This window comes from Heteronotia binoei, chromosome 5 (genome assembly GCF_032191835.1).
Source record: "Heteronotia binoei isolate CCM8104 ecotype False Entrance Well chromosome 5, APGP_CSIRO_Hbin_v1, whole genome shotgun sequence".
Classification (NCBI taxonomy): domain Eukaryota; kingdom Metazoa; phylum Chordata; class Lepidosauria; order Squamata; family Gekkonidae; genus Heteronotia; species Heteronotia binoei.
The window spans coordinates 123,840,508-123,863,338 of NC_083227.1; the positions used below are offsets into that span (position 1 = coordinate 123,840,508).

Here is a 22,831-nt window from a genome sequence, read left to right on the forward strand (position 1 = left end):
AGATCTTCCTCATCTTCTCAAAAACTCATACCCCAAAAATCTTGCTGTCCCCATGTTGCTCATCCATCTTGTGTGGTTGTGGAACTTCACAGGCAGCTAGAGAACTACTAATACTTCATTCTCAACTGCAGCTAGCAGAAGGGGATAGCAGGATGAAGATGAGGTGGGGGGGGGGGTTTAAGTAGCAGAACCAACCAGGAAGTGCTTTCTTTGCATTCCATCCAAACCTGCCTTTTCTGTCTATGGTCAAGCTCTGAAAAAATTTTCTTCATGTTTGCAGTAGAAGACAGGGAGAGAATCTGCAAGTCTGACAGCTGCATGAACATTTGATTGATCATCATTACCAGTTTCAGTTGTGAAACCAAACAGAAAGCCAGGCTTGCACTGCAGCTGAAGAATTCATTACCAGCTGTGTTTTTATATTACATCTGTCTTCATGCTCAGTCACACAAATCTGCTACTGTCCATGAGTACAAGTGCTAAGGTTGCCAGCCTCCAGGTAGACCCTCCCACTTTTACAACTGATCTCCAGCTGACAGAGATCAGCTCCCCTGGAGAAAATGGCTTCCTTGAAGGGTGGACTCCGTGGCATTGTGCCATGCTGTGGCCTCTCTCCTCCCCAAACTCCACCCTCTCCCAGATCCACCCCCAAAGTCTCCAGGTATTTTTAGGGTTGCCAGGTCTATGTTGGAAAATACCTGGAGACTTTGGGGGTGAATCCAGGAGAAGGCAGCATTTGGGGAGGGAAGGGGCCTCAACATGGTACAATGCCATAGTCCACCCTTCAAAGCACCCATTCTCTCCAAGGGAACTGATTTCTGATAGCGGGAGATCATTTGTAAAAGTGAGAGATCTCCAGGCCCCACCTGGAGGCTGGCAGCCCTAAGTACAACACTGCCATTTATGGAAGATTATCAAGTTCATCCCTACCATTTTATATTCTTATGAATGTCCCTTCCCTGTTCAAAGCAGAAAATGAGTAATGAACAGATGTTATCTGAGCTGTTGTGAAGGCATTTACTATTCCCATGATATTTGGTCTGCTGTGATTCCATGATAGTAAACATCAGCATATCAATACTCTATGAGTGGCTATGCAAGTAGTCAAGGCAACCTGTATTGTATAGAATTCATTTGTCATTTTACAGCATAAGACAACAAGCTCAGGTTTTTTTCAGCAGTGTCTAACCTCTGCCATACATTAGATTCTTGTCTGCCTGCCAGGCATAATGAGTATTATCCCACCCTCCCAATTTACAGCACCTTACATGGATATATTTACATTAGATGTGGTAGAGATGAGAAAGTTGCCAACCTTAGTTTGGGTTCATGAAAATAAGGCCCTTGACCAGAGCTATGAATCCCTATCAATAGTCTCTGCAGAGGGAGAAGCAAGTTTCCCAGTGTTTGAAATTATTTTAGATGGAGTAGTACCTAACCAACAACTGACAAGAAGTCTCTTGGGACTCCCTGCTTTTCCATGGGCCAGCGCTTGCTTTGAAAAGTAGATTCAGAAGCTGAGAGGCTTTAGGCCAACAGAATTGCTTGGATCCTGCCTAAAAGTTTCACATATAGAAGGGGAGGGGTATTTCTCCTGATTTCCCTGTCATGTCAGGCTAACAACTCCTTAACAAGCTACTCCTGGGGGAATCCCATTCCCCTCATGAACAGCATTTTGATGAGGGAGTTTGGGTTGCAGAGGGAGGGGAAAGTAGACAAGTTTTGTTCCACAAACACAAATCCTTCTGCCCATGGAAACTTTAGGCAATTTCTGAGCCAATGCAGGGAACAAAAAGCACAAATAAATCATATTTCTTATTCACCACAGTGGCTTATAAATTTAGATGTTAAGCTTTTGCATCCCTCACCATGTTCTGACACACTAGCTCCTGAATAACTTGTGCATATATCCATGAGGGGAAGCAAGTATGCATAAGTCAGGATATTACAGACATTACAAAAATGGGAGGAAGCCATGAAATCAGTGCCCCCCACTTCTGCTGTTATGATTCATAAGAATGACCTATGTGGATCAGGTTGAGCTTTATCATTTTATTTCCATGTTGCCATTTCTAGTGTTGTATGTGCAGTGAAGATACTTCTAGCACTAGAGTGCTGGAGCCATTTAATTCTGCCAAATATAACAGTCAAACTTGCTCCATTGTGATTTCTGACTAGTTTACTGACAAATGTCTTCTGTGACCAGGATTCCCCGGGTATACCGAAAACAAAAGAGGCTTCATGACTTCCTTTATTTATCAGCCACCTAAAAATCAGTGACAGCAAGCATATGCAGGGACCTGGGTGGGCTTGAGACAAAAATAACCATCGGCTGGTCTGACAGCACTGTAGATTTATAGTGGGATTATGCCCCATCGCGCAGAGTGTTAAAGCTGCAGTACTGCAGTCCTAAACTCTGCTCACAACCTGAGTTTGATCCCCGGCAGAAGCTGGGTTTTCAGGTAGCCGGCTCCAGGTTGACTCAGCCTTCCATCCTTCCAAGGTCAGTAAAATGAGTACCCAGCTTGCTGGGGGGAAAGTGTAGATGACTGGGGAAGGCAATGGCAAACCACCCCGTCAAAAGTCTGCCGTGAAAACGTTGTGAAAGCAAAGTCACCCCAGAGTCGGAAATGACTGGTGCTTGCACAGGGGACCTTTCCTTTCCTATGCAATGTATGGGCCAAAATCTTGCAACTCTGAGACCATTTTTTCTTTTCTGCCATAGGTCAAAAGCAGTATAAATGCAGATGCATACTATAGTCCTTCACCTATAAACATCACATCCTGTTCTACCCTTGGGATCTTTTGCAAGTAGAAACAGGATTGCTCTTTTCATGCTCCTGGCTATGGTATTCTAATTTTTTCCTGCAGCTACAACATTCTTTTGTCTGGTGTTGAAAGACTGGCCATTACGTACTGAATTGCATGACACTTCAAAGGAGATTTGTGAAAATGTAAATTCCGCAAAGGCGGTGGGAGTGGGGAAGAGTTCTCTTTAAACTCACATAAACTATTCCCTTCCTCATGAGAATAAAACTTAATAATATTGTGGCTTTCTCTACATCTCTTCAAGACTTGAAGTTCTTCTCTCAGTTTCTGTTCTGTTTGTTTCTGCATTACATTCAGATAAAATATACTAAATATAACCAATCATAGGAAGTTTACTTGGGAACCTTTCTTTTTCCTTGCCCCCCCCCCCCCCAAGGTTAATTTTCTGTGCAATCCTAAATTCACACCCTTAGTTAGACCCTTCCAAGATCATTGAAGCAAGTATTACTATTTGGATTAGCAGAGATCAGATTATAAATGATATACTGAAGGCCTGGGGAACAACTAGGACTGCCAGATTCTCTGCTAGAGATGGTTCACCTTTACATGTTCCATTCCCCCCATTCTTTCTTGTCTGCTTGCTGTGAGACAAGTCTGGAGTCCTGCTAGGCACAGCAGGGAGACAGGTGAGGACCGACTGAAGAACTTAGTGGGAGGCACAACAGTCTCAGCCTTGCAGCAGGATCCACCAGAGAGGCACTAAGGAAGCATGTTTAGGACTTCAGCAGCAGCAGCATGTACTAAGTCCAGAGGAGGTGATTCTGGGTATAGCTTGACCACCAGTTGCCTTCAATACATGAGTTGTTAGGCACAGATTCCAGCTTTTAAGTCACTTTAATTACTTTGTTTGAGGGGGAGTCTTTAAGGATGCTAATCCTTTTGAAAAGTTTGATACCTTAGAAACAGATTAACAATTCTAGTAGTATCCTGAGACTGACTATTGCATTATAACAGCCTTCGTTTTCGTTTAAAAATACAGCACAAAATAAAGTGACATAAAATCTATGATCCATTATTTCTAAGAATTTAAGTCGTCTTTTTTTTTTTCTCTTTGCATATCCAGGCTTCGCTGAAAGATGCAGACTTGGATTTTCTTCCTCCTCTGCCTGGCAGGGAAAACCCTGGCCGCACCGGTAAGTAATAGAAGCGTCTCTTTCTTATAATAGCTTTCCATTGCTTCTGTCCAGAGTAGCAGCATTTGTAGACAATATGAAAGTAAAAGTTTAAGGGTCCAAATATACCACAGAGTTGCCACTTTGGGACCTTGCTTGTAGAAGAGTTACAGGAAATGTGCACAGCGTGGTGCCCAATTTATGGAGCAGTAGGCAGGCATGTATGCGAGCTGCTTGAATTCTGAAGAGGCCAGTTTTAAAGACTGTGGCTCACTCTACATACCCCCCTGAGCATAGTAACCTCCAAATACATATGGGGGGTGGGGAGAGGCTTTTCACACACAAACACTGCTCTGAATGGCTTCATGGGAAGAGGCCCCTCAGGCTCACCTCTGCAGTCAGGCAGGCTGGAATGCAAAAAGCGGTGGGGGAGGGTCTTGATGTATGGCTCAGAGACTGGAAATTGTCTAATGTGGCTTACTTTGTTTCATAACTGAGACTGAATAAATTAAGCTGTTGAGCAAAAGGCAGAAGGCCAACGGGTATAGCCAGGGCCAGCGCTGGGGCTTTTGCCACCCCCAGCAAAGCTCTGCCCCTTGCCCCTCCAGTAGGGGAGGGCCCCCAGTGCCAGCCCAAATGCGGGCTCATAGCATGGAGGACTCCTCTTGATGAGCCTTCCATGCAACTCTCCCCGCCCCCCCCCCCCAGCTCAACCTCCCTGCGGCGCTGGGAAGCCAAGTGGGGCTGGATGGAGAGGAGCCCTCTGTGCCCACACCCCCTCTTGATCTTCCCAGGGTGTGGGTAAGCCAAGCGAGGCCGGATGGCCCTGTTTGCAGAGCAGGCTCCTCTTGAGGAACCCGCCATGCAAGACCCCCCCCCCAACTTTCCCACGGCGTGAGAAAGTCTTGGGCAGGGGAAAGAGGTAGCATGGGGCCTCTGCCTCACTCTCAGGCTGCCTCCCCTGCAAGGAAGTTAGCCTGGGAGTGAGGCCAAGCTGCCTCTTTCCTCTGCCTGAGTCTCAGGCAGGGGAAAGACGCTATGGGCCAGCTGGCATGTGGGGAGGGGGCACCTAGTGGAACCCCATAGGCCATGCTGCACCCTAGGCAACCGCTTACATGGCCTACTCCCATGTGCTGGCCTTGGATATAGCCTCCTTCGTCACCAGTGTAGAGGGGTGGGAATTGTTGACTTTCTGCATGCCATGCCATCTTCTAAAAGCCCAGAATCTCTATCAGGAAATAAAAAGTGGCAGCCTTTGAGTGCCAGATCTAAGAGCCGGCTTGTCAACCAGGCAGTGGTCAGAATGTGCTTTTCAGCTATGTTATGATGCTCATGGTGAGTCTGATCTAGGGTACTTGAGTGCCTGAGACAGGGTAATTCCCATCTACCAGAGGCCCTCTTTGGTTCTTACAGAGCATTATTTTAAAAGTCCATAATTTCCCTCCAGTGAGGGAGACAGGCCCAGCTGATTAATGGGCTTGGGTCCGAAACTAGAGCAGTGGAAAAGAGTGGAAAAGAAGGAACTAGTGATGCAAGAGAATGGGAGACATCTGTGCCTTACCTCCTTTTTCCTTCCATACAGCAGGAGGATGTCTCAGAAGATATGTATGTAGTGGCAGACGATCCTGTAACAGAGGTATGATATTACACAACACTGACTTCCTTTCATTTCTGACATGCAAAATTCTCCATGCATGTCATGCCAAATTCTCCATTGTCAAATTCAATCTTCATCACTTTGACCAGAAATGTTTGCAAACTTGACATAAGAATAACCAGAGTATTTTTCCTCTGCTTGCAGCAGACACTGGACTAGCTTCTTCTTATCTTTCCTCTCGACCTCTTCAGGGGGGAACACAATTTGTTCTCATATTCATGAAACAACAGGGACAACACCAAAGAGTATCTAGGCCCCATTCCCTCCCTCCTGCCACTCTCCATACTTTCTATTACACTGTTTCCCTGTATAGAACAAGAAAAGAAGCTGCAAAGGGAAAATTCTTTGAGAAGCAAACACAGTCCCATCCCCCAGCAATAATTTGCAGAAGGCGAAGTAGCAAGATTCACTTTGTCTAGAAGAGTGATACAGTGTTAGATTTCAAGAAAATTACATCTATTGATAATTTTTTAAATTGCCAGTATTTAATATTAGCAACTAAGAACTGAAACATTTTGCTGGCTCTGACCTTCCTGGGCTTTTACTAATGATGTGCATTTATAGATTTGGCATCCAGGTGGCAGAAATCATTGAGCACATTTCTAACTGATATTCTCTGTTCAGGAACCTGTAGGCATTAACCCAGTTCAGGTGGAGGTTGGCGAATTTGAAGAGCCCACGGTGGACGTGGAGGAGGTGGCTTCTGAACGTAAGTGGTCTCACACTGAATACCAAGCTCTGCTGCTCAAAAGCAAAGCATGACTTCACACATGATTAGGGCAGACTGACCATGTGGGCCACAGCTACGGAAGGCCACTGGCGACCCGAAGCAAGCTGAACCAAGGAATCCCTGCAACGCTGCCAGCACAGTTCAATCCGCTTGCTTCAGAGCCAAGCCATGATGATGATGGCAGTGAGTGTAGGTCTGTCAACAAGCCTTTGCCCATTGCTGTCATCACTGAGGCCTAGATCCAAGCTGAGCTGACTCTGCCACACTGCCAGCACTGCAGGGACCCCTTGGCTCAGCTTGCTTGTTTTATTAATTATTAGTATTAATGAATTATTACAACATTTGAATCCTGCTTTTCCATATAGCTCAAGGCTTACAATGTATAATTAAAAGAATGACATCCCAGTCTACTTCTGCAGAGGAAACAATGTCTTTAAAAAACCCGGTATATGTAAACATTTCATGTGTGTGGAACAAATGCTTGCATTATACCAGGAACTGGCCAAAACTAGCAATGGTCACCATGCAATATATAAAAAGGTGCTCCAGAGGGGGGTGGGATCACATAATTGCAAAGAGGAGCTGAAAGAAGATATGTGGGACTAACACATAGTGCAGGGAGTTCCAAAAAGAAAAGTAAAGAGTCTGTCAAGGAGAAGGGGGAATTCTGAATCTTCCCTGGCATAAGAACACTCCTATAGATTATAGTGGTGGTGAAGAACATATTCTCTATATCAGGGTTTCCCAAACTTTTCTTTCCCGTGGCCCGGTTATTTTTACACTTTCTCCTTCGTAACCCACTAAAATTTGGAGGTGGAGCCGGGAGACAGGAATTATGTCATTTCCTGTGGTGTCAACTTTACTTTATTTGATTTATATCCCGCCCTCCCCGTCGAAGCAGGCTCAGGGTGACTCACAGTATAAAATCACTACAGACAATTAAAATTAATAAATATTAAAAATTAAAAATTACACATTCGACAGTTAAAACAGAATATTAATTTAGTGCTATTTCAGTGGCAACGGCATTTCTTCCAATTCCCTGAGATACAGGCACCATGTCAGTTAAACATCAGCCGGAAGAGGGCTTGCAGGCCCTGCGGAACATCAAGGGCCAAGTGATGTCACTTCCGGGGCACACTGAACCAAAACTCCACCTTTTCCTGTGATGTCACTTCCAGGACACTCCCCCAAACCTGCCTCTTCTTCGGAAGTAAATTCATTTTCAGAAAAATCTCTCTGAAACTCATGCTGAGCCAAAATGGGGGTGGAAAATGGGCGGTCCTCTCTTTTCACCCCCACACCTACATGCACCTATCTGTTTGTGTATTCTTCTCCAGCTTGCAAGCACTCCTAATACCCATGTTCAATTGCCTGCACTACCTACACATCCCTTCCTCAACAGCACTGGCCAGTGTATGCAGTTGGGGGTGCTGTTTGCCATTGCCATCAGGAATGCCAGCACTGTGTACCACCCACACTGGGCCCTAGCCGTTGCTGTACCTCAAAATATGCTGACACATTTAGTAGGCCCTTCCTTCAGCTGCTACTACTGAAACCCTGCCTCAAGCCACAACCAAGCTTGCTTGGTTTCAAGAAAATCTTTCAACAGCTATTTTTCATACTTTTCTTTGGTTGAAACACTGGGAAATTGCTGTGAAAGACTTGTATTGCAATTAATGAATTAATTTCAAGTTATATGAAGTTCATACAAGCTATTCTGCAGTTATCCCAAAAAGGATATTTATGAGGGGCTTGCAGTTTTTTACTGGTTGCATTTCCTATGCCTTTAAAAGCAACCTGTTGTGCAGATACTTAGCCAGTGAACTATTTTCATCCTTTTAAATATCTACAGGAAGAGTTTAATTTTGGTGTCAGACAGCTGCTAAAAGGAGAACCAGTACATATGAACATATGAAGCTGCCTTCTACTGAATCAGACACTTGGTCCATCAAAGTCAGTATTGTCTTCTCAGACTGGCAGCGGCTCTCCAGGGTCTCAAGCTGAGGTTTTTCACACCTATTTGCCTGGACCCTTTTTTGGAGATGCCAGGGATTGAACCTGGAACCTTCTGCTTCCCAAGCAGATGCTCTACCACTGAGCCACTGTCCCTCCCCGAGTAAAATGATGCCAAGTTCATAGTACCATCTCTTCCAGTGCTGTTGAGATATACTGCAGTAATCGCCAATAATCTCTTTCTACCCCACACCTCTTACTCTCACTCACTCATACAGAAATCTCATAGAAGGCCACCTGGCTACAACTGGGGGTGCCAACTTTTCATTGGCAGAGCTTCTATGCCTGCAACAGGTATGATGAAAATGGAAGGAAGGAAAGAAAGAAAGGGAAAGAATCATAGAGTTGGAAGGGACCTCTAGGGACATCTAGTCCAACCCCCTGCACAATTCAGGAAACTCACAAACACCTCCCCCTAAATTCACAGGATCTTCATTGCTGTCAGATGGCCGTCTAGCCTCTGTTTAAAAACCTTCAAGGAAGGAGAGCCCATCACCTCCCAAGAAAGCCTGTTCAACTGAGGAATCGCTCTAATGATCAGGAAGTTCTTCCTAATGTTGAGCCGGAAACTCTTTTGATTTAATTTCAACCCACTGGTTCTGGTCCTACCTTCCGGGGCCACAGAAAACAATTCCACACCATCCTTTATATGACAGCCCTTCAAGTCCTTTTAGATGGTGATCATATCACCTCTCAGTCACCTCCTCTCCAGGCTAAATATCCCCAGCTCCTTCAACCTTTCCTCATAGGACTTGGTCTCCAGACTCCTCACCATCTTTGTCGTCCTCCTCTGGACCCGTTCCAGCTTGTCTATATCCTTCTTAAAATGTGATGCCCAAAACTGAACACAATACTCCAGATGAGGTCTTACCAGAGCAGAGTAAAGCAATACCATCACATCATGTGATCTGGACACTATACTTCTGTTCATACAGCCCAAAATTATCTTTGCCTTTTAGCCTCCGCATCACACTGTTGACTCATGTTCAGTGTATGATCCACTAAGACCCCTAGATCCTTTTCGCACATACTACTGCTAAGTCAAGTCTCCCACATTCTATAACCATGCATTGGATTTTTCCTACCTAAATGCAGAACTTTACATCCATCCCTGTTAAAATTCATTTTATTGGGTTTAGCCCAGTTTTCCAGCCTGTCAAGGTCATCCTGTATCCTGTTTCTGTCTTCTTCTGTGTTTGCAACCCCTCCCAATTTAGTATCATCTGCAAAATTAATAAGCATTCCCTCTATTCCTTCATCCAAATCATTGATTAAAATGTTGAACAAAACAGGACAGATCCTTGAGGCACTCCACTTGTCGCTCCTCTCCAAGTTGATGAGGAACCATTCACAAGCACTCTTTGGATGCAATCTGTCAACCAGTTACAGATCCACGTAATGGTAACAGAATCCAAACCACATTTTACCAACTTGTCAACAAGGATAGTATGTGGAACCTTATCAAAAGCCTTACTGAAATCAAGATAAACGATGTCTACAGCATTCCCCTGATCCAGCAAGGTAGTCACTTTCTCAAAAAAAGAGATCAGGTTACTCTGACATGACTTGTTCTTGAGAAAACCATGCTGGCTCTTAGTAATCACATCCATTCTTTCTAAATGTTCCAAGACCGACTGTTTGATGATTTGTTCTAAAACTTTTCCAGGTATAAACATCAAGCTGACGGGTTGGTAGTTACCCGGATCCTCTTTTTTCCCTTTCTTGAAGATGGGGGCAACGTTCACTCGCCTCCAATCTTCCGGCACCTCTCCTGTTCTCCAAGAATTCTCAAAAATAATAGCCAGAGGCTATGTGGTGGGATGACACTCACAACTGGAATATTAGGATTCAGGGGTACAATTTAGTTTAAAGCCCTCCTTATTAGGTTACAAGGCTGTTACCAAACACCCTTTTCCCTACTGCTGTAAGGTGCAAACCATCTCCTGATAGAAGACCACCATCTCAAAAGCATAAGCCATGGTCCAGAAATCTGAATCTTTTCTGATGACACCATCGACGTAGCCAGTCGTTTATTTGAAGTATTCTTCTTTCTCATCCTAAGCCACGGCCCTCAACAGGAAGCACAGATGAGAACACAACCTGTGCACCCAACTCCTTCACCTTCTGACCCAGAGCCACATAGTCTTTTCTAATATGTTCAGGGCTTTAATGGCAGTATCATTCATTCCCACATGGATCAGCAAGAAAGGATAGTAATCTGTGGGCTTGATAATGGAAAAAAAGGAAAAGAAAGACATGGAAAGAAAGAACATAAACATAAGAGGAGCCATGTTGGATCAGGCCAGTGGACTATCCAGTCCAAAATTCCCTCATACAATGCCCAAAAAGCACCAGAATGTCCACCAGTGGGGCCAGGGCACTAGAAGCCCTCCCACTGTTGCTTCCCCCCACCCCCAGCACCAAGAATACAGACAGAACATCACTTGCAGGGAAAGATAGAAAGAGGGGGGGGGCAAAGAAAAAAAACCCCTTCCTCACCATCAGATGACCCCTGTCAGCAAAAATTCTGCCCAGGGGTTGTTTGTTTAAAAAAACAGCTACTGGAATGCCCACTCCCCGTCCCTCCCAGCTGAAAAAAAACCCACGTACGCTTCTTTGCTACCCAGGCCTCCCGGGGAAATCTCCTCAAAAGAACATACTGCAAGGCACATAAAAGCTCATACCTTGAAGAACACTTAACGGATCTAAAGTGCCAATGGATGCCAACTTTTCTCTCAAACACTGGGACTGGGGGAGAAGGAAGGAGAGGCAGCCAAGCTCCTCTCTGCACAACACAGAGACAACGCGGGGCTAGCTTTGCTGGGGGTGGGGCTAGCTTTGGCTTTTCTTGTGACCCGGTAGTGAGGCTTCTGTGGCCCGGTATCGGGTCATAACCCTGCAAATGGGAAACACTGCTCTATATAGAATAAGGCACTCCTGATATGTGATCTCAGGTGGTGTGCAAAGGAAGCTTCCCATTGGAACATTGTGTGGAGAACAGGTTAGTCATGAACCTGCCTTACACTAAATCAGACCATCTATTAAAGTCAGTTGTTGCCTACTGTGACTGATAGAGGCTCTTCAAGGTTATAAGTAGAGGTCATTCATACATCTACTTACTACCTGATCCTTTTCTTAAAACTAGAGATGCCAGAAGTTGAACTTGATGCCTTCTGGCTAGTCCTGGTCTAGAATAAGCTGTGCTGAGTTACCATCAGGGCCAGCCTTAGGGCACATAGTGCCCCAGGCAGCCTCACCACCCGCTGCCCACCCCCTGTGGCGCCATGTGGCGTGGCATGGCATGGCTCGGCGCCTCCACCTCCTCCCTTGTCCCATCGTCACAATTTTAATGACAAAGAAGCGGGAGTGAAACGGTGCACTCCTGGGCTCTTTAAAAGCCGACCACCACCACCCTGCTGATTAGTTGATCAACAGGTAAAACCGAGCCGGGGCTGGGGGCTCCTATGCTGCCCCTTGGGAGCGCTCAAGATCAGCGCTGGGCAGAGGCGGTGAGCCAGCTGCTGAAAGAGTGGCCATGCCGCTGCCTCCTCCCTACTTCCTTCCCACACAATCCAGGAAGGAAGTGGGGAGGAGAAAGCAGTGTTGCTGTTCTTTCAGTAGCTGGCTCACCACTGCTGCCCCAGTGCTGATCTTGAGCATGCCCAAGGGGCAGCATAGGAGCCCCCAGCCCACGGCGCAGTTTTCCCTGTCAATTGAGCTGATTGGCGGGGAGGAGGGTGTCAGCCTTTAGAGAGCCCAGGAGTGCAGGTAAGCTGAGTGCAGGAGAGAGGCCGAATTTGGCTCCCCTGCCCTGCTGGAGCCCTAAGCAAATGCCTAGTTTGCCTCTTGGGCAGGCCAGCCCTGGTTACCATCTAGTTATCTGATGGCATAACAAAGTTCATTATGACATAACCTTTTATTTTGTACCCCATGACTCTCGTAGAGTCCTGTTGTTGAATTCTCAAGACACCCCAATCATTTCCTGTGTTATTATAGATTTAGAACAGGCAATATTGCGGAATTGAAATGATTCCTCACCATAACCAAGTGGAGATAAGGACTATTCATAAACATTATCCTCATGCTTGTGTGGAACATTGATAGCAGAGAGCAGAGACCATTGTCTTCAGGGGCCACATGCCTTCTGCAGGAGCCTTTAAACGGCAAGGGGAAAATGTCTCAGTGGAAAAGAGAGAACAGGCCAGGCAGGGCATACACCCTCTGAGGTCAATGAAAATTTCAGCTGTGAACTTTTTTTCACCACTGCCCACTTTTTAGGATTCACTGGTCAATTGAATGATAGTGATTTTTAGTACATTAGATACTGATATATGATTGAATTTCTGCCATTTATAACTTAATTTGCCAACCAGATGCAGGACTTCTGGTCATTTTCTTATAACCTTAGCCTGTAACATACTCAAAATAATGGACCACTGAGTACATATCTCCATGATTAGTGCTCCAAGTTTTTATGAGGCATTTTTTGGTTTCTCACCTTGTTTTTCTGGTCCCACTTAGACCCCTGCCAGAACCATCACTGCAAGCATGGCAAAGTCTGTGAAGTGGATGAAGATAATAACCCTATGTGTGTGTGCCAGAATCCTTCCAGTTGCCCACCCAGCACTGCAGTGTTTGAAAAGGTGAGAAGAAACTTGATGATTCAATACAAAGATGAGTGAACCCAAGGCAATACAGCAGATAGGCAAAAAATGGAAGCCTTGAGAACAGTGACATGGAGTACATGGAGCTCTCAGGTTCTATGTGTATGTTACACAGAGCAGGTGGATGCTGCTATTTTTGAGATTGCTGCTATATTGCTCCCAGTAATATCTGCAATTTCTACCCACATAGTTCTGGTAAAAAAAATCATTGGGGAGGGGACTAACCAAAGGAGCAATGCCTATCCTATTCACAGAGCAGGTAGATGCTGCTTTTTTGAGATTGCTCCTATATTGCTCCCAGTAATAACTGCAATTTCTACCCACATAGTTAGGGTAAAAAGAAATCATTTTTTTGGGGGGGGGGGGTAATCCAAAGCAATGCCTATCCTATTCATAATTTTGGTATGGAACCACAGTATCCACCCTAACCATATGAAGAGAAATTTCAAATGCTATTTGGAGCAATTGCAGGATGGTAGACCATGCCATTCCAGAAAACATGCACACAAGTCCTTGGTCAGACCACTAAAGGTCATACCATCTTGACATGTCGAGACTACAATGATCAAAACAGGACATTTGGCTGAGAAAGGACGTTGTCTCTGCCCACTCCCTTTGAAGTGAGAGGGGGCGGGCTGCACATTCATGCAAAGCGCGTGCGGCCCAATAACATCACTCCTAGAAGGGGGCAGGGGCACAGGATTCATCCTGGAGTGCCAAAACCCCTAGCACCAGGCCTGATTGCCCTGACTCTATATCTAGAGATGGGCAGAGACTGTAACTCTGCATATTCTTCTGGACACTTTGCTGGGTTTTGATATAATACTATCAAATCCTTGTGAGGAGGAGAAGAAGAGGAGGAGGACGAGTTGGTTTTTATACCCTGCTTTTCAGTACCTGAAGGAGTCTCAGAGCAGCTTACAACTTCCTTCCCTTCCTCTCCCCACAACAGACACCCTAATGACAGTGGCACGAGGGGCAGTGCTTGGCATGGTTTTGCTCCTACATGACTGGTCAGTGCCAGCATGTAACAGTGGTTAGTATGTACCCTAGGCTTTGACCTATAGGATAATACAAGGTTTACATCTTGTCCCAGAGGTCCTTTGTCATCTCTATGCAGCTTCTGGGAAAGATCATTCATCAGTTTGCAATGTGATTACTGGTAACATTCCACATTTTTCTTTTTCATCAAATCCAGAAGCTGAAATGAATGCTTAGAGGAGGTTTGGGGCTATATGAGGTCTAACTAGTACAGGCTTAATCCAGACAAGACATGTTGATGACAGTGGATTTCAAGAATGGCTAGTTTCACCAGTTCTGACTGGGATTTACCCTTTCCCTAAAGAGAATGATGAGATAGATCTCTAGAGTGTGGGCACCAGTACAGATGAGTTATGGCTTCTTTGTAGTGCTGCCCACACTTAGAATATGCTTCCATCAGAAGTGTGAATTGCTACTTCTTTCTTAGTGTTTTTGTCATTGGTCAGTGTTGGCACTTCAATGTTGTCCAAAGGTTTTGATTTTATTTGATGTTCATATTTTTTAAAATATTAACAATTGTTGATGGCTTTTCAGGTGCATATTTGTGGGTGTTGATTTTTTGGAAATTATTTTTAACATTTTTTTTTAATGTTGCATGCTGCTTTGAGTGTAATTTGGCAGCAGAGTAGTCCAGAAATGTATCAAGAGCCTTCTTCTGTAACCTTCGTAAAAAAAATGAATCCTTACTACATTTGAGCATTTTTCTCATTTCTAATGCAACTGCTCTTTTTGCAAAGGTATGTGGCACTGACAACAGGACCTATGACACCTCCTGCCACTTCTTTGCCACCAAATGCACTTTGGAGGGAACCAAGAAGGGACACAAGCTCCACCTGGACTACATTGGACCTTGCAAATGTAAGTTTTCATCCTTGGGCTGCAGAACAATTGAATTAGAAAGTAATTTATCAAAAATTTAGCTACCTTTTTCTGGGCTTGGGCATCTGTGTGATCTAAGGAATAACCAAAACAATTTCCATGTTCTTTTAAAATAAGCTAGCGTGGGACTCTACGGGGAAGTGACAAATGTAAATCACAAGGAATTGTATAACCAGAATTTGGATAATTGGCTTCCTTCAGATTGTCCATGGCACCAGAATAAAAGATGCTAATATACAAAGCCACATTCACACTAGTTTTTCTCAAAAAAAAATCCCACATTCTTATTTAAAAGCATTTAGGACATTCTGTGACAATGGGAAAATATCCAGAATTGTGGCCAAAGTATGACCACTACATAGATAGCCAGGGTGATATAGTGGTTAAGAGCAATGGACTCTAATCTGGAGAACCAGGCCTGATTCCCCATTCCTCCCCATGAAGCCTGCTGGATGACTTTGGACCAGTCACAGTTCTCTCAGAACTCTCCCAGACCTATCTACCTCACAGGGTGTCTATTGTGGGGAGAGAAAGGGAAGGCAATTGTAAGCCTCTTTAAGATTCCTTAGATAGAGAAAAGCAGGGTATACAAACCAACTCTTCTTGTTGTTAGAAATAAGGGAGGCTGGGAGATGGAGGGAAAGTGATCAAATTCTTCATTACCTCACCAATAATGCTGTATGATTGTTTTGAGGTCAGGTGCAGAGGAAGAGACAGGACTCCAAAGTGCTTTGAAAATAAAACTGCAGCTTTTACTGATTACAAATTTTGCCCCAGCAACAAGCATGTGTCACACTCACCAAATAGCTGGCCAGGCCAGGTTTCTTTGATGCTGATCAAAAAGGAAAGAACCTTCAAGTGAGGATCTCTTCTGTCTTCTGCATTATACAGTTGGTTTTCTCCCTCTGCCCTGCCTTCCTGTCAGGTGCTCCTGGCCACATAGAGTCACACTGGCACTCAGGGATCTTCTGCCTGTAAGCCAAAATGCCCTCAAAACGAGGTTGGGGAATTAGTTTAATGGACACTTGGCTTTAATAGGAATCTTTTTATCAATGTATACCAGGCTCAACCATTCAGAGAGTGATGCTCAATAAACTGGACTCTAATTTAATAAAAACCAATTGTAATTTATTTAGAATAATAGTTCTTTCATACAAGGTAAAAATACAAAACACTCACACATTCACACAGGTCTAAGGAAATACAGATAGATTGATAGGGGTAACATATATGGGTAGACAAACAGGGTCATATTTACCATCGTCGTCTTCAGGGAAGGTTTCCAATGGCGACATAAGAGGACAGGGGAAATGGGCCCAAAACTGTGGCCAGAATTGGGGATGGATCTAGACAGTGGAACTGGGATATTGTTAGATGCACACATGAGTGGAGTTGGGTCAGAGATTAAATAGACTCTCTTAGACCCCTTAGGTGCTGGGAGGTCTTGGGGAGGAGCAGGGGGAGGCTCTATGATGACCAAGGAGGCAGGACATTAGCAGAGCCAATGGTGAGTTCCTTGCTGACACCTAATTGGATGCCAGTTTGGGCCAATGAACTTCACCTTAGTCCGGTGAACCTGGAAATTTCCAAGCTGCAATGCTGCCTGGGGCAGCTCCAAGGTATTAGACTAGGGAGAGAATGGGAATGGCTGGATACTTAAGGTTAAATGGGATTATCTGGAAAGGTGACAATAGGGAATCAAATACTGGCCTAGGTATCACCCGGGTTAGACAAAACACTTGGTTGAGACAGGAGATGGTTTTCCTCTTCCTTATCTTCTTCCTGGGCAAGAGTTATTGTTCTGGTATTGCTGAGCAATTAGGATCAACAGTGGAGCTATTAATCCATTCATGAGGTAAATGGGTTGCTTGCAGGCTAGGGTGTGTACGTGTGACTTTCCCACTAAGAAGGAATGAGTTCAGCCTGGCAGGGTATGCTTGGGTCAGGAAAGCAAGATGGATTCTGCTGTTGTTAGCCTTAGGTCCATGGAGGCAGGCTGGAAACATGGTGGCCTGGCTTCTTCCACTGCAGTGGCCAAGACTGGGCACACAAGGAGCAGCTGGAGCATGTCTGTAGTTCTGGCTAACACTCTTCAGAGATGTAGAATGCAAAGCTGAGGCCTATGGTATCCACATAAGCCTTAGAAACTGCAAGCAAAGTCCACTTCTTAGAGCAGATGTGTGAGAGTCAAAACTCCAGGCACCCTGGCAACCATACTGGTGATCATGATGTCCATGTGTATGAAAAGTAGGGGGCTTTTCCTCACATGCCCTAAATAGACATCCTAGTACCCACTGACTTAGGCCTGTGGTTTGCTTGCCTCAGCATCCAGTGGACTGATAGGATAACTTCTGGCCTCAGAAATATCTCTCTGTCCCCTGCAAACTCCCTTTTTCTCATGGAAAGGAGCTGATGACTGCACAAGCCATCACTCTCAAGAGTCTTGATTCTCTTTGGATCTCCTCCCCTGTTGTTTCCAATCCAAATTACGAAGTCTGAAGTTTTAACACAAAAAGAAGTTTCTGCAATGAAGAAGACATGATTTGCTGTAGTTCTACACAATATCTCCACACATACTCATTAATTTCAATTATCTTAAGACTGAAGTAGCTCTGTGTAGGATTGCACTGTAAATCCCCCAGTCTTTAGACAGTGGTGGACAACCACAAGTCCAGTTAAACCCATATAAGTTTAAAAAAAAACAGTTCCAAGTACTAGTCCCACCGCTTAGTGACTGAGTCAGAGAAAGATTCAGGTGGCTAGTCACATTGGTTTGAAGCAACAGAACAAAGTTTGAGTTCAGTGGCACCTTTAAGATCAGCAACATTTTATTCAAGACAAAATGTGCACATGAAAGATAAGCTTTGTATCTGAAGAAGTGTGCATGCACACCAAAGCTTATACCTTGAATAAAACTTTTTTGGTCTTAAAGTTACTACTGGACTCATACTTTGTTCTGAATCAGAGAAACTTTGTGCTTTCACTATCCATGTGTACAGTATCCAAGAAACATTTGCTCAAACATGTGCTCAAATTGCTGAAATTCCAGGGCTTGTCCATAGATTAAGGGAGCTGGTATTCTTTTGCTCTCACCAGTAATGTTATATTCTCTTCTTTGCAGGAGAAGCTGAATCTGGATCTATCAACATGCTATAGTTATTTAAACCTAATCCTAAAGTCTGATAGTTTAGGAATGCAAACAGTCTATACATGACCTTGAATAACATTGCTCCATAAAAACCCCTCAAAACCAATAACTCATGAAAACTATTGTAGAAGGCAGCCGTATATTGCTACATGATCCAAGGAAGAGCACAGCAAATTGTATAAGCAGGCCTAGTTGAAGCACTTGTCTAGTAACCTTGTGAGGTTACTATGGGGACTAATTGGCATCTGGTTGGATTTCAGTAATTCCTGACTGCCATGATGCTGAGCTCGGTGAATTCCCTCTGCGTATGCGTGACTGGCTGAAGAATGTACTGGTCACCTTGTATGAACGTGATGAAAACAACAACCTGTTGACTGAAAAGCAGAAGCTCAGGGTAAGCAACAGTAGTATATAAGCACAAACTCACAGCTTACTGTGTCCACCTAATTGGGAGTTACAAGAACATCATGAACATTCAAGGTCAAGATCTACCTACCCCTACCTCACCAAGACCTACACTGACTATATTACTGCCTACTGAAACCTAACTGACCAGAGAACACATTAAGCCCAGAGCTATTTCAAACTCTGTGTAACTAAGTTTTTGAAGAAGAGACTAAAAGTGTCCAACAAACATGCATTTGCAAATGCAAGTATAATTCCAGCACACAAATCAGAGAGACAGGATTGGCTGCAGATCTCTGTCAAGTGTCCAGTCATGGCAAACCCAAATGTGTTATCATGTAATGTGTGAAATACCATTATTTGCCCAAGCATGAAGCACAACATAATTCATAAATCCTCCCCATAGACATCGTCACCAATGTAGACCTTTCTGCTGCAGAAAAATGCATTCTGCCAGTGATTCCAGATAGAAACTTGTCTTTGGAGAACAAAGGCATGCATCAAATTTCATTCTACATATTTCTTCCAGTGTTTTTTTTAAATAGTTCAGCCTACTTTTAGTGCTCTTTCTTGCCTATTCCAGGATTATTTTTTTTCCAGGAGTGACGGTACAACCGTTGTTGCAGACTTTTTAAAAATGGAAGTTTTGTCTTACTGGACAGGTGAAGAAGATTCATGAGAATGAAAAGCGCCTGGAAGCTGGTGACCACACTGTGGAGCTGCTGGCACGTGACTTTGAAAAGAACTACAACATGTACATCTTCCCTGTGCATTGGCAATTTGGTCAGCTTGACCAGCATCCCGTTGATGGGTACGTACCTGCATGCTTATAAAAAGAAGAGGTTCTTTCCCTGAACTCGGATAAGCTCTGGCAAATAATTCACATCCATTTAGATTAGCCCTGAACAAGACCAGTGGCTAAATGAATACTTCAGGACCTGAGAGGGTTGAGTCCAAAATGGATCCACTGTAGGGTTGCCAAGTCCAATTTAAGAAATATCTGGGGACTTTGGGGGTGGAGCCAGGAGACATTGGGGTGGAGCCAAGATCAAGGCTGTGACAAGCATACTTGAACTCCAAAGGGAGTTCTGGCCATCACATTTAAAGAGATGGCACACCTTTTCAATGGCTTCCTTCCATAGGAAATAATGAAAGATAGGGGCACCTTCTTTTGGGGCTCATAGAATTAGACCCCCTGGTCCAATAGTTTTGAAACTTGGGGGATATTTTGGGGAGAGGCACTAGATGAAGTACTGAAAATTTGGTGCCTCTACCTCAAAAACAGCCCCCCCCCAGAGCCCCAGATACCCGCAGATTAATTCTCCATTATTTTCTATGGGAATAAATCTCCATAGGGAATAACAGAGTTCCAAACAGACATTTCCCTTCCCTCCCCCCGCTTTCTGACAATCTTGAAGCGGGGGGAGGGTCTCCAAACAGGGGGATCCCCTGCCCCCACCTGGGGATTGGCAATCCTAATCCACTGATCTCCTGCTCTGATTTGTCATTTTTGTCTTGAGAATTGGTCTTAAGTTGCCATAATGATAATGTACTTCAGATCTAGCTCAGTCCCCAGAATCTCTGGTTAAATATGGTTCAAGTAGTAGGGGATGTGAGAGCTTTAGATTTTAGAAAGCTGCTGCCAGATCATGAAAGAACGATTGTTTGACTTAGTATGACAGCTTTACGTGTTCAAAATTCCTATACCAGTTTCCCCATCCTACACTGGGGTTATGGTATTAATGTGGGATATTCTGAAAAAATTAATTCCTCCCATGTAGTTCCTTCATTTCATACATAGTAGCAGAGCTTTTTTTGTAGCAGGAACTCCTTAGCATATTAGTAGCCATTCCTCCTTACAGGACCTTAGCATATTAGTAGCCATTCCTCTTCTTACAGGACCTACTGTAAGCTCTTGGAGGATTGACTACATCAGGGGGGTGTAGCCTAATATGCAAAGGAGTTCCTGCTACAAGAACAGCCCTGCATAGTAGTATAAAAAGGAGCCAGCATTCATGCTGCTCTTGTAACATATGGGTCACGATCTTGCTAAAAGGAAGAACTTGCCATTAACCATAAGAAGGAGACAGGGTGTAGGTGAAAAAGTGGAAGCCACTGGTGGCTCAAATTGCTGCCATGGATTGATGGAGCATAGGCTGAACTCACCATTCATGTGCTTGTTGTTTTGATAGGGCCATAGATCCAGCAAACATAGCACTTCCTATTGAATAGACATAGTCATCAAAGAGTACAAATTGGTGGAAGTGGCAGACTGGTGCAATGAAGTCATCCTGCAAGTGCCTTCAAGGCTCATCCTGCTCCAACTCCTTTAGGCAATCATTTTGAACAACGGGAAGGAAGATTTTTTTTTTTTACACTGAACCTTGTGTCATATTATAGATACTGTGATCATCTTGTTGTCTCTTTCAGGTACCTGTCCCATACTGAACTGGCCCCATTGAGAGCTCCTCTCATTCCCATGGAACACTGCACCACTCGCTTCTTTGAGACTTGTGATCTAGATGGTGACAAGTACATTGCCCTGGAGGAATGGGCCAGCTGCTTTGGCATTAAGGAGAGTAAGTGTCGTGCTTCTTAGTAAACCACAGCTGAGAATATGCTAGAGAAAAATGCAGCCACTAACCCCTGATATCTCATGGTGTCTCTAACTAACCACAAGCATCAGAACTATGTGACAAGAACAGAAAACAATACCAATGACTGAGTAAATTAGAGTGAGTATAAATGGTCAGTCTTCGCAGTGGAGGACGGTAAGCAGTGGGGTGCCGCAGGGCTCAGTACTGGGTCCCATGCTCTTTAACTTGTTCATAAATGATTTGGAGTTGGAAGTAAGCAGTGAAGTGGCCAAGTTTGCAGACGACACTAAATTGTTCAGGGTGGTGAGAACCAGAGAGGATTGTGAGGCACTCCAAAGGGATCTGTTGAGGCTGGGTGAGTGGGCGTCAACATGGCAGATGAGGTTCAATGTGGCCAAGTGCAAAGTAATGCACATTGGGGCCAAGAATCCCAGCTACAAATACAAGTTGATGGGGTGTGAACTGGCAGAGACTGATCAAGAGAGAGATCTTGGGGTCGTGGCAGATAACTCACTGAAAATGTCAAGACAGTGTAAGATTGCAATAAAAAAAGCCAACACCATGCTGGGAATTATTAGGAAGGGAAGTGAAAACAAATCAGCCAGTATCCTAATGCCCCTGTATAAATTGATGGCATGGTCTCATTTGGAATACTGTGCACAATTCTGGTCACCGCACCTCAAAAAGGATATTATAGCATTGGAAAAAGTCCAGAATGATTAAAGGTTTGGAACACTTTCCCTATGAAGAAAGGTTAAAACGGTTGAGGCTCTTTAGCTTGGAGAAACATTGACTGCAGGGTGACATGATAGAGGTTTACAAGATAATGCATGGGATGGAGAAAGTAGAGAAAGAAGTACTTTTCTCCCTTTCTCACAATACAAGAACTCGTGGGCATTCGATGAAACTGCTGAGCAGTCAGGTTAAAACGGATAGAAGGAAGTACTTCTTCACCCAAAGGGTGATTAACATGTGGAATTCACTGCCACAGGAGGTGGCGGCGGCTACAAGCATAGCCAGCTTCAAGAGGGGGTTAGATAAAAATATGGAGCAGAGGTCCATCAGTGGCTATTAGCCACAGTGTGTGTGTGTATATATATATTTTTATTTTTATTTTGGCCACTGTGTGACAAAGAGTGTTGGATGGGCCATTGGCCTGATCCAGCATGGCTTCTCTTATGTTCTTATGTTAATTCCTGGCAATACTCTTGATGAGAATTGGTTACAGCAACACTCTAGAGTTATTGGTGGTTCTCTTGACAGTCTAAGTGGTTCCTTCCCAAGCCTCGGCGAAGTCAGGAAGGCAGCGGGCGTGAGGAGAGGGGGTGCCTCGTGGCACCCTAGGCAGCTGCCTACTTGGCCTACTCCCACGTTCCAGCCCTGGTTATTATATTGTTTGCCTATATCCATTTCTGATCTTGGATCATAATAAACTGCCTGACTGACTTTACCTGTATTCCACTTTTGCGCTGAGAAGTTCGGAGCAATTTATATTTGCTTCCTAGGCAAACTTCCTTCCATGCAGTTTACAGAGCCAGAACTGCTTAACTTCAGTGACTGATTTCCAGGGGCTTAGACTGGGATATTTCCACAGAGGATTACACTGTAAACATCTTCACATAGTCAAAGTAGGGTTGAAAAGCAAACAATGCGGCAGCCTTCCTGAAGTTAATCAGGTCTAGCTCTGGGCATAATCGGTGCTTGGATAGGGGATCTGCAGGGAACTCTGTGTAGGCCACCTTGATGTCTCCAA

General features: G+C 44.4%; 1 protein-coding gene across 1 annotated transcript in view; it reads left to right on the forward strand.

Annotated features, from left to right (window-relative positions):
- Window positions 1-22,831, forward strand: part of SPARC (secreted protein acidic and cysteine rich) — a 38,202-nt gene that overhangs the window by 14,290 nt on the left and 1,081 nt on the right. The window contains exons 2-9 of the mRNA XM_060240298.1: window positions 3,893-3,962; window positions 5,524-5,577; window positions 6,223-6,307; window positions 12,866-12,987; window positions 14,787-14,907; window positions 18,337-18,470; window positions 19,144-19,292; window positions 20,912-21,060. Coding sequence (XP_060096281.1) covers window positions 3,906-3,962; window positions 5,524-5,577; window positions 6,223-6,307; window positions 12,866-12,987; window positions 14,787-14,907; window positions 18,337-18,470; window positions 19,144-19,292; window positions 20,912-21,060 — 871 coding nt within the window. The 5' untranslated portion in view covers window positions 3,893-3,905. The remainder of the gene's footprint in view (window positions 1-3,892; window positions 3,963-5,523; window positions 5,578-6,222; window positions 6,308-12,865; window positions 12,988-14,786; window positions 14,908-18,336; window positions 18,471-19,143; window positions 19,293-20,911; window positions 21,061-22,831) is intronic.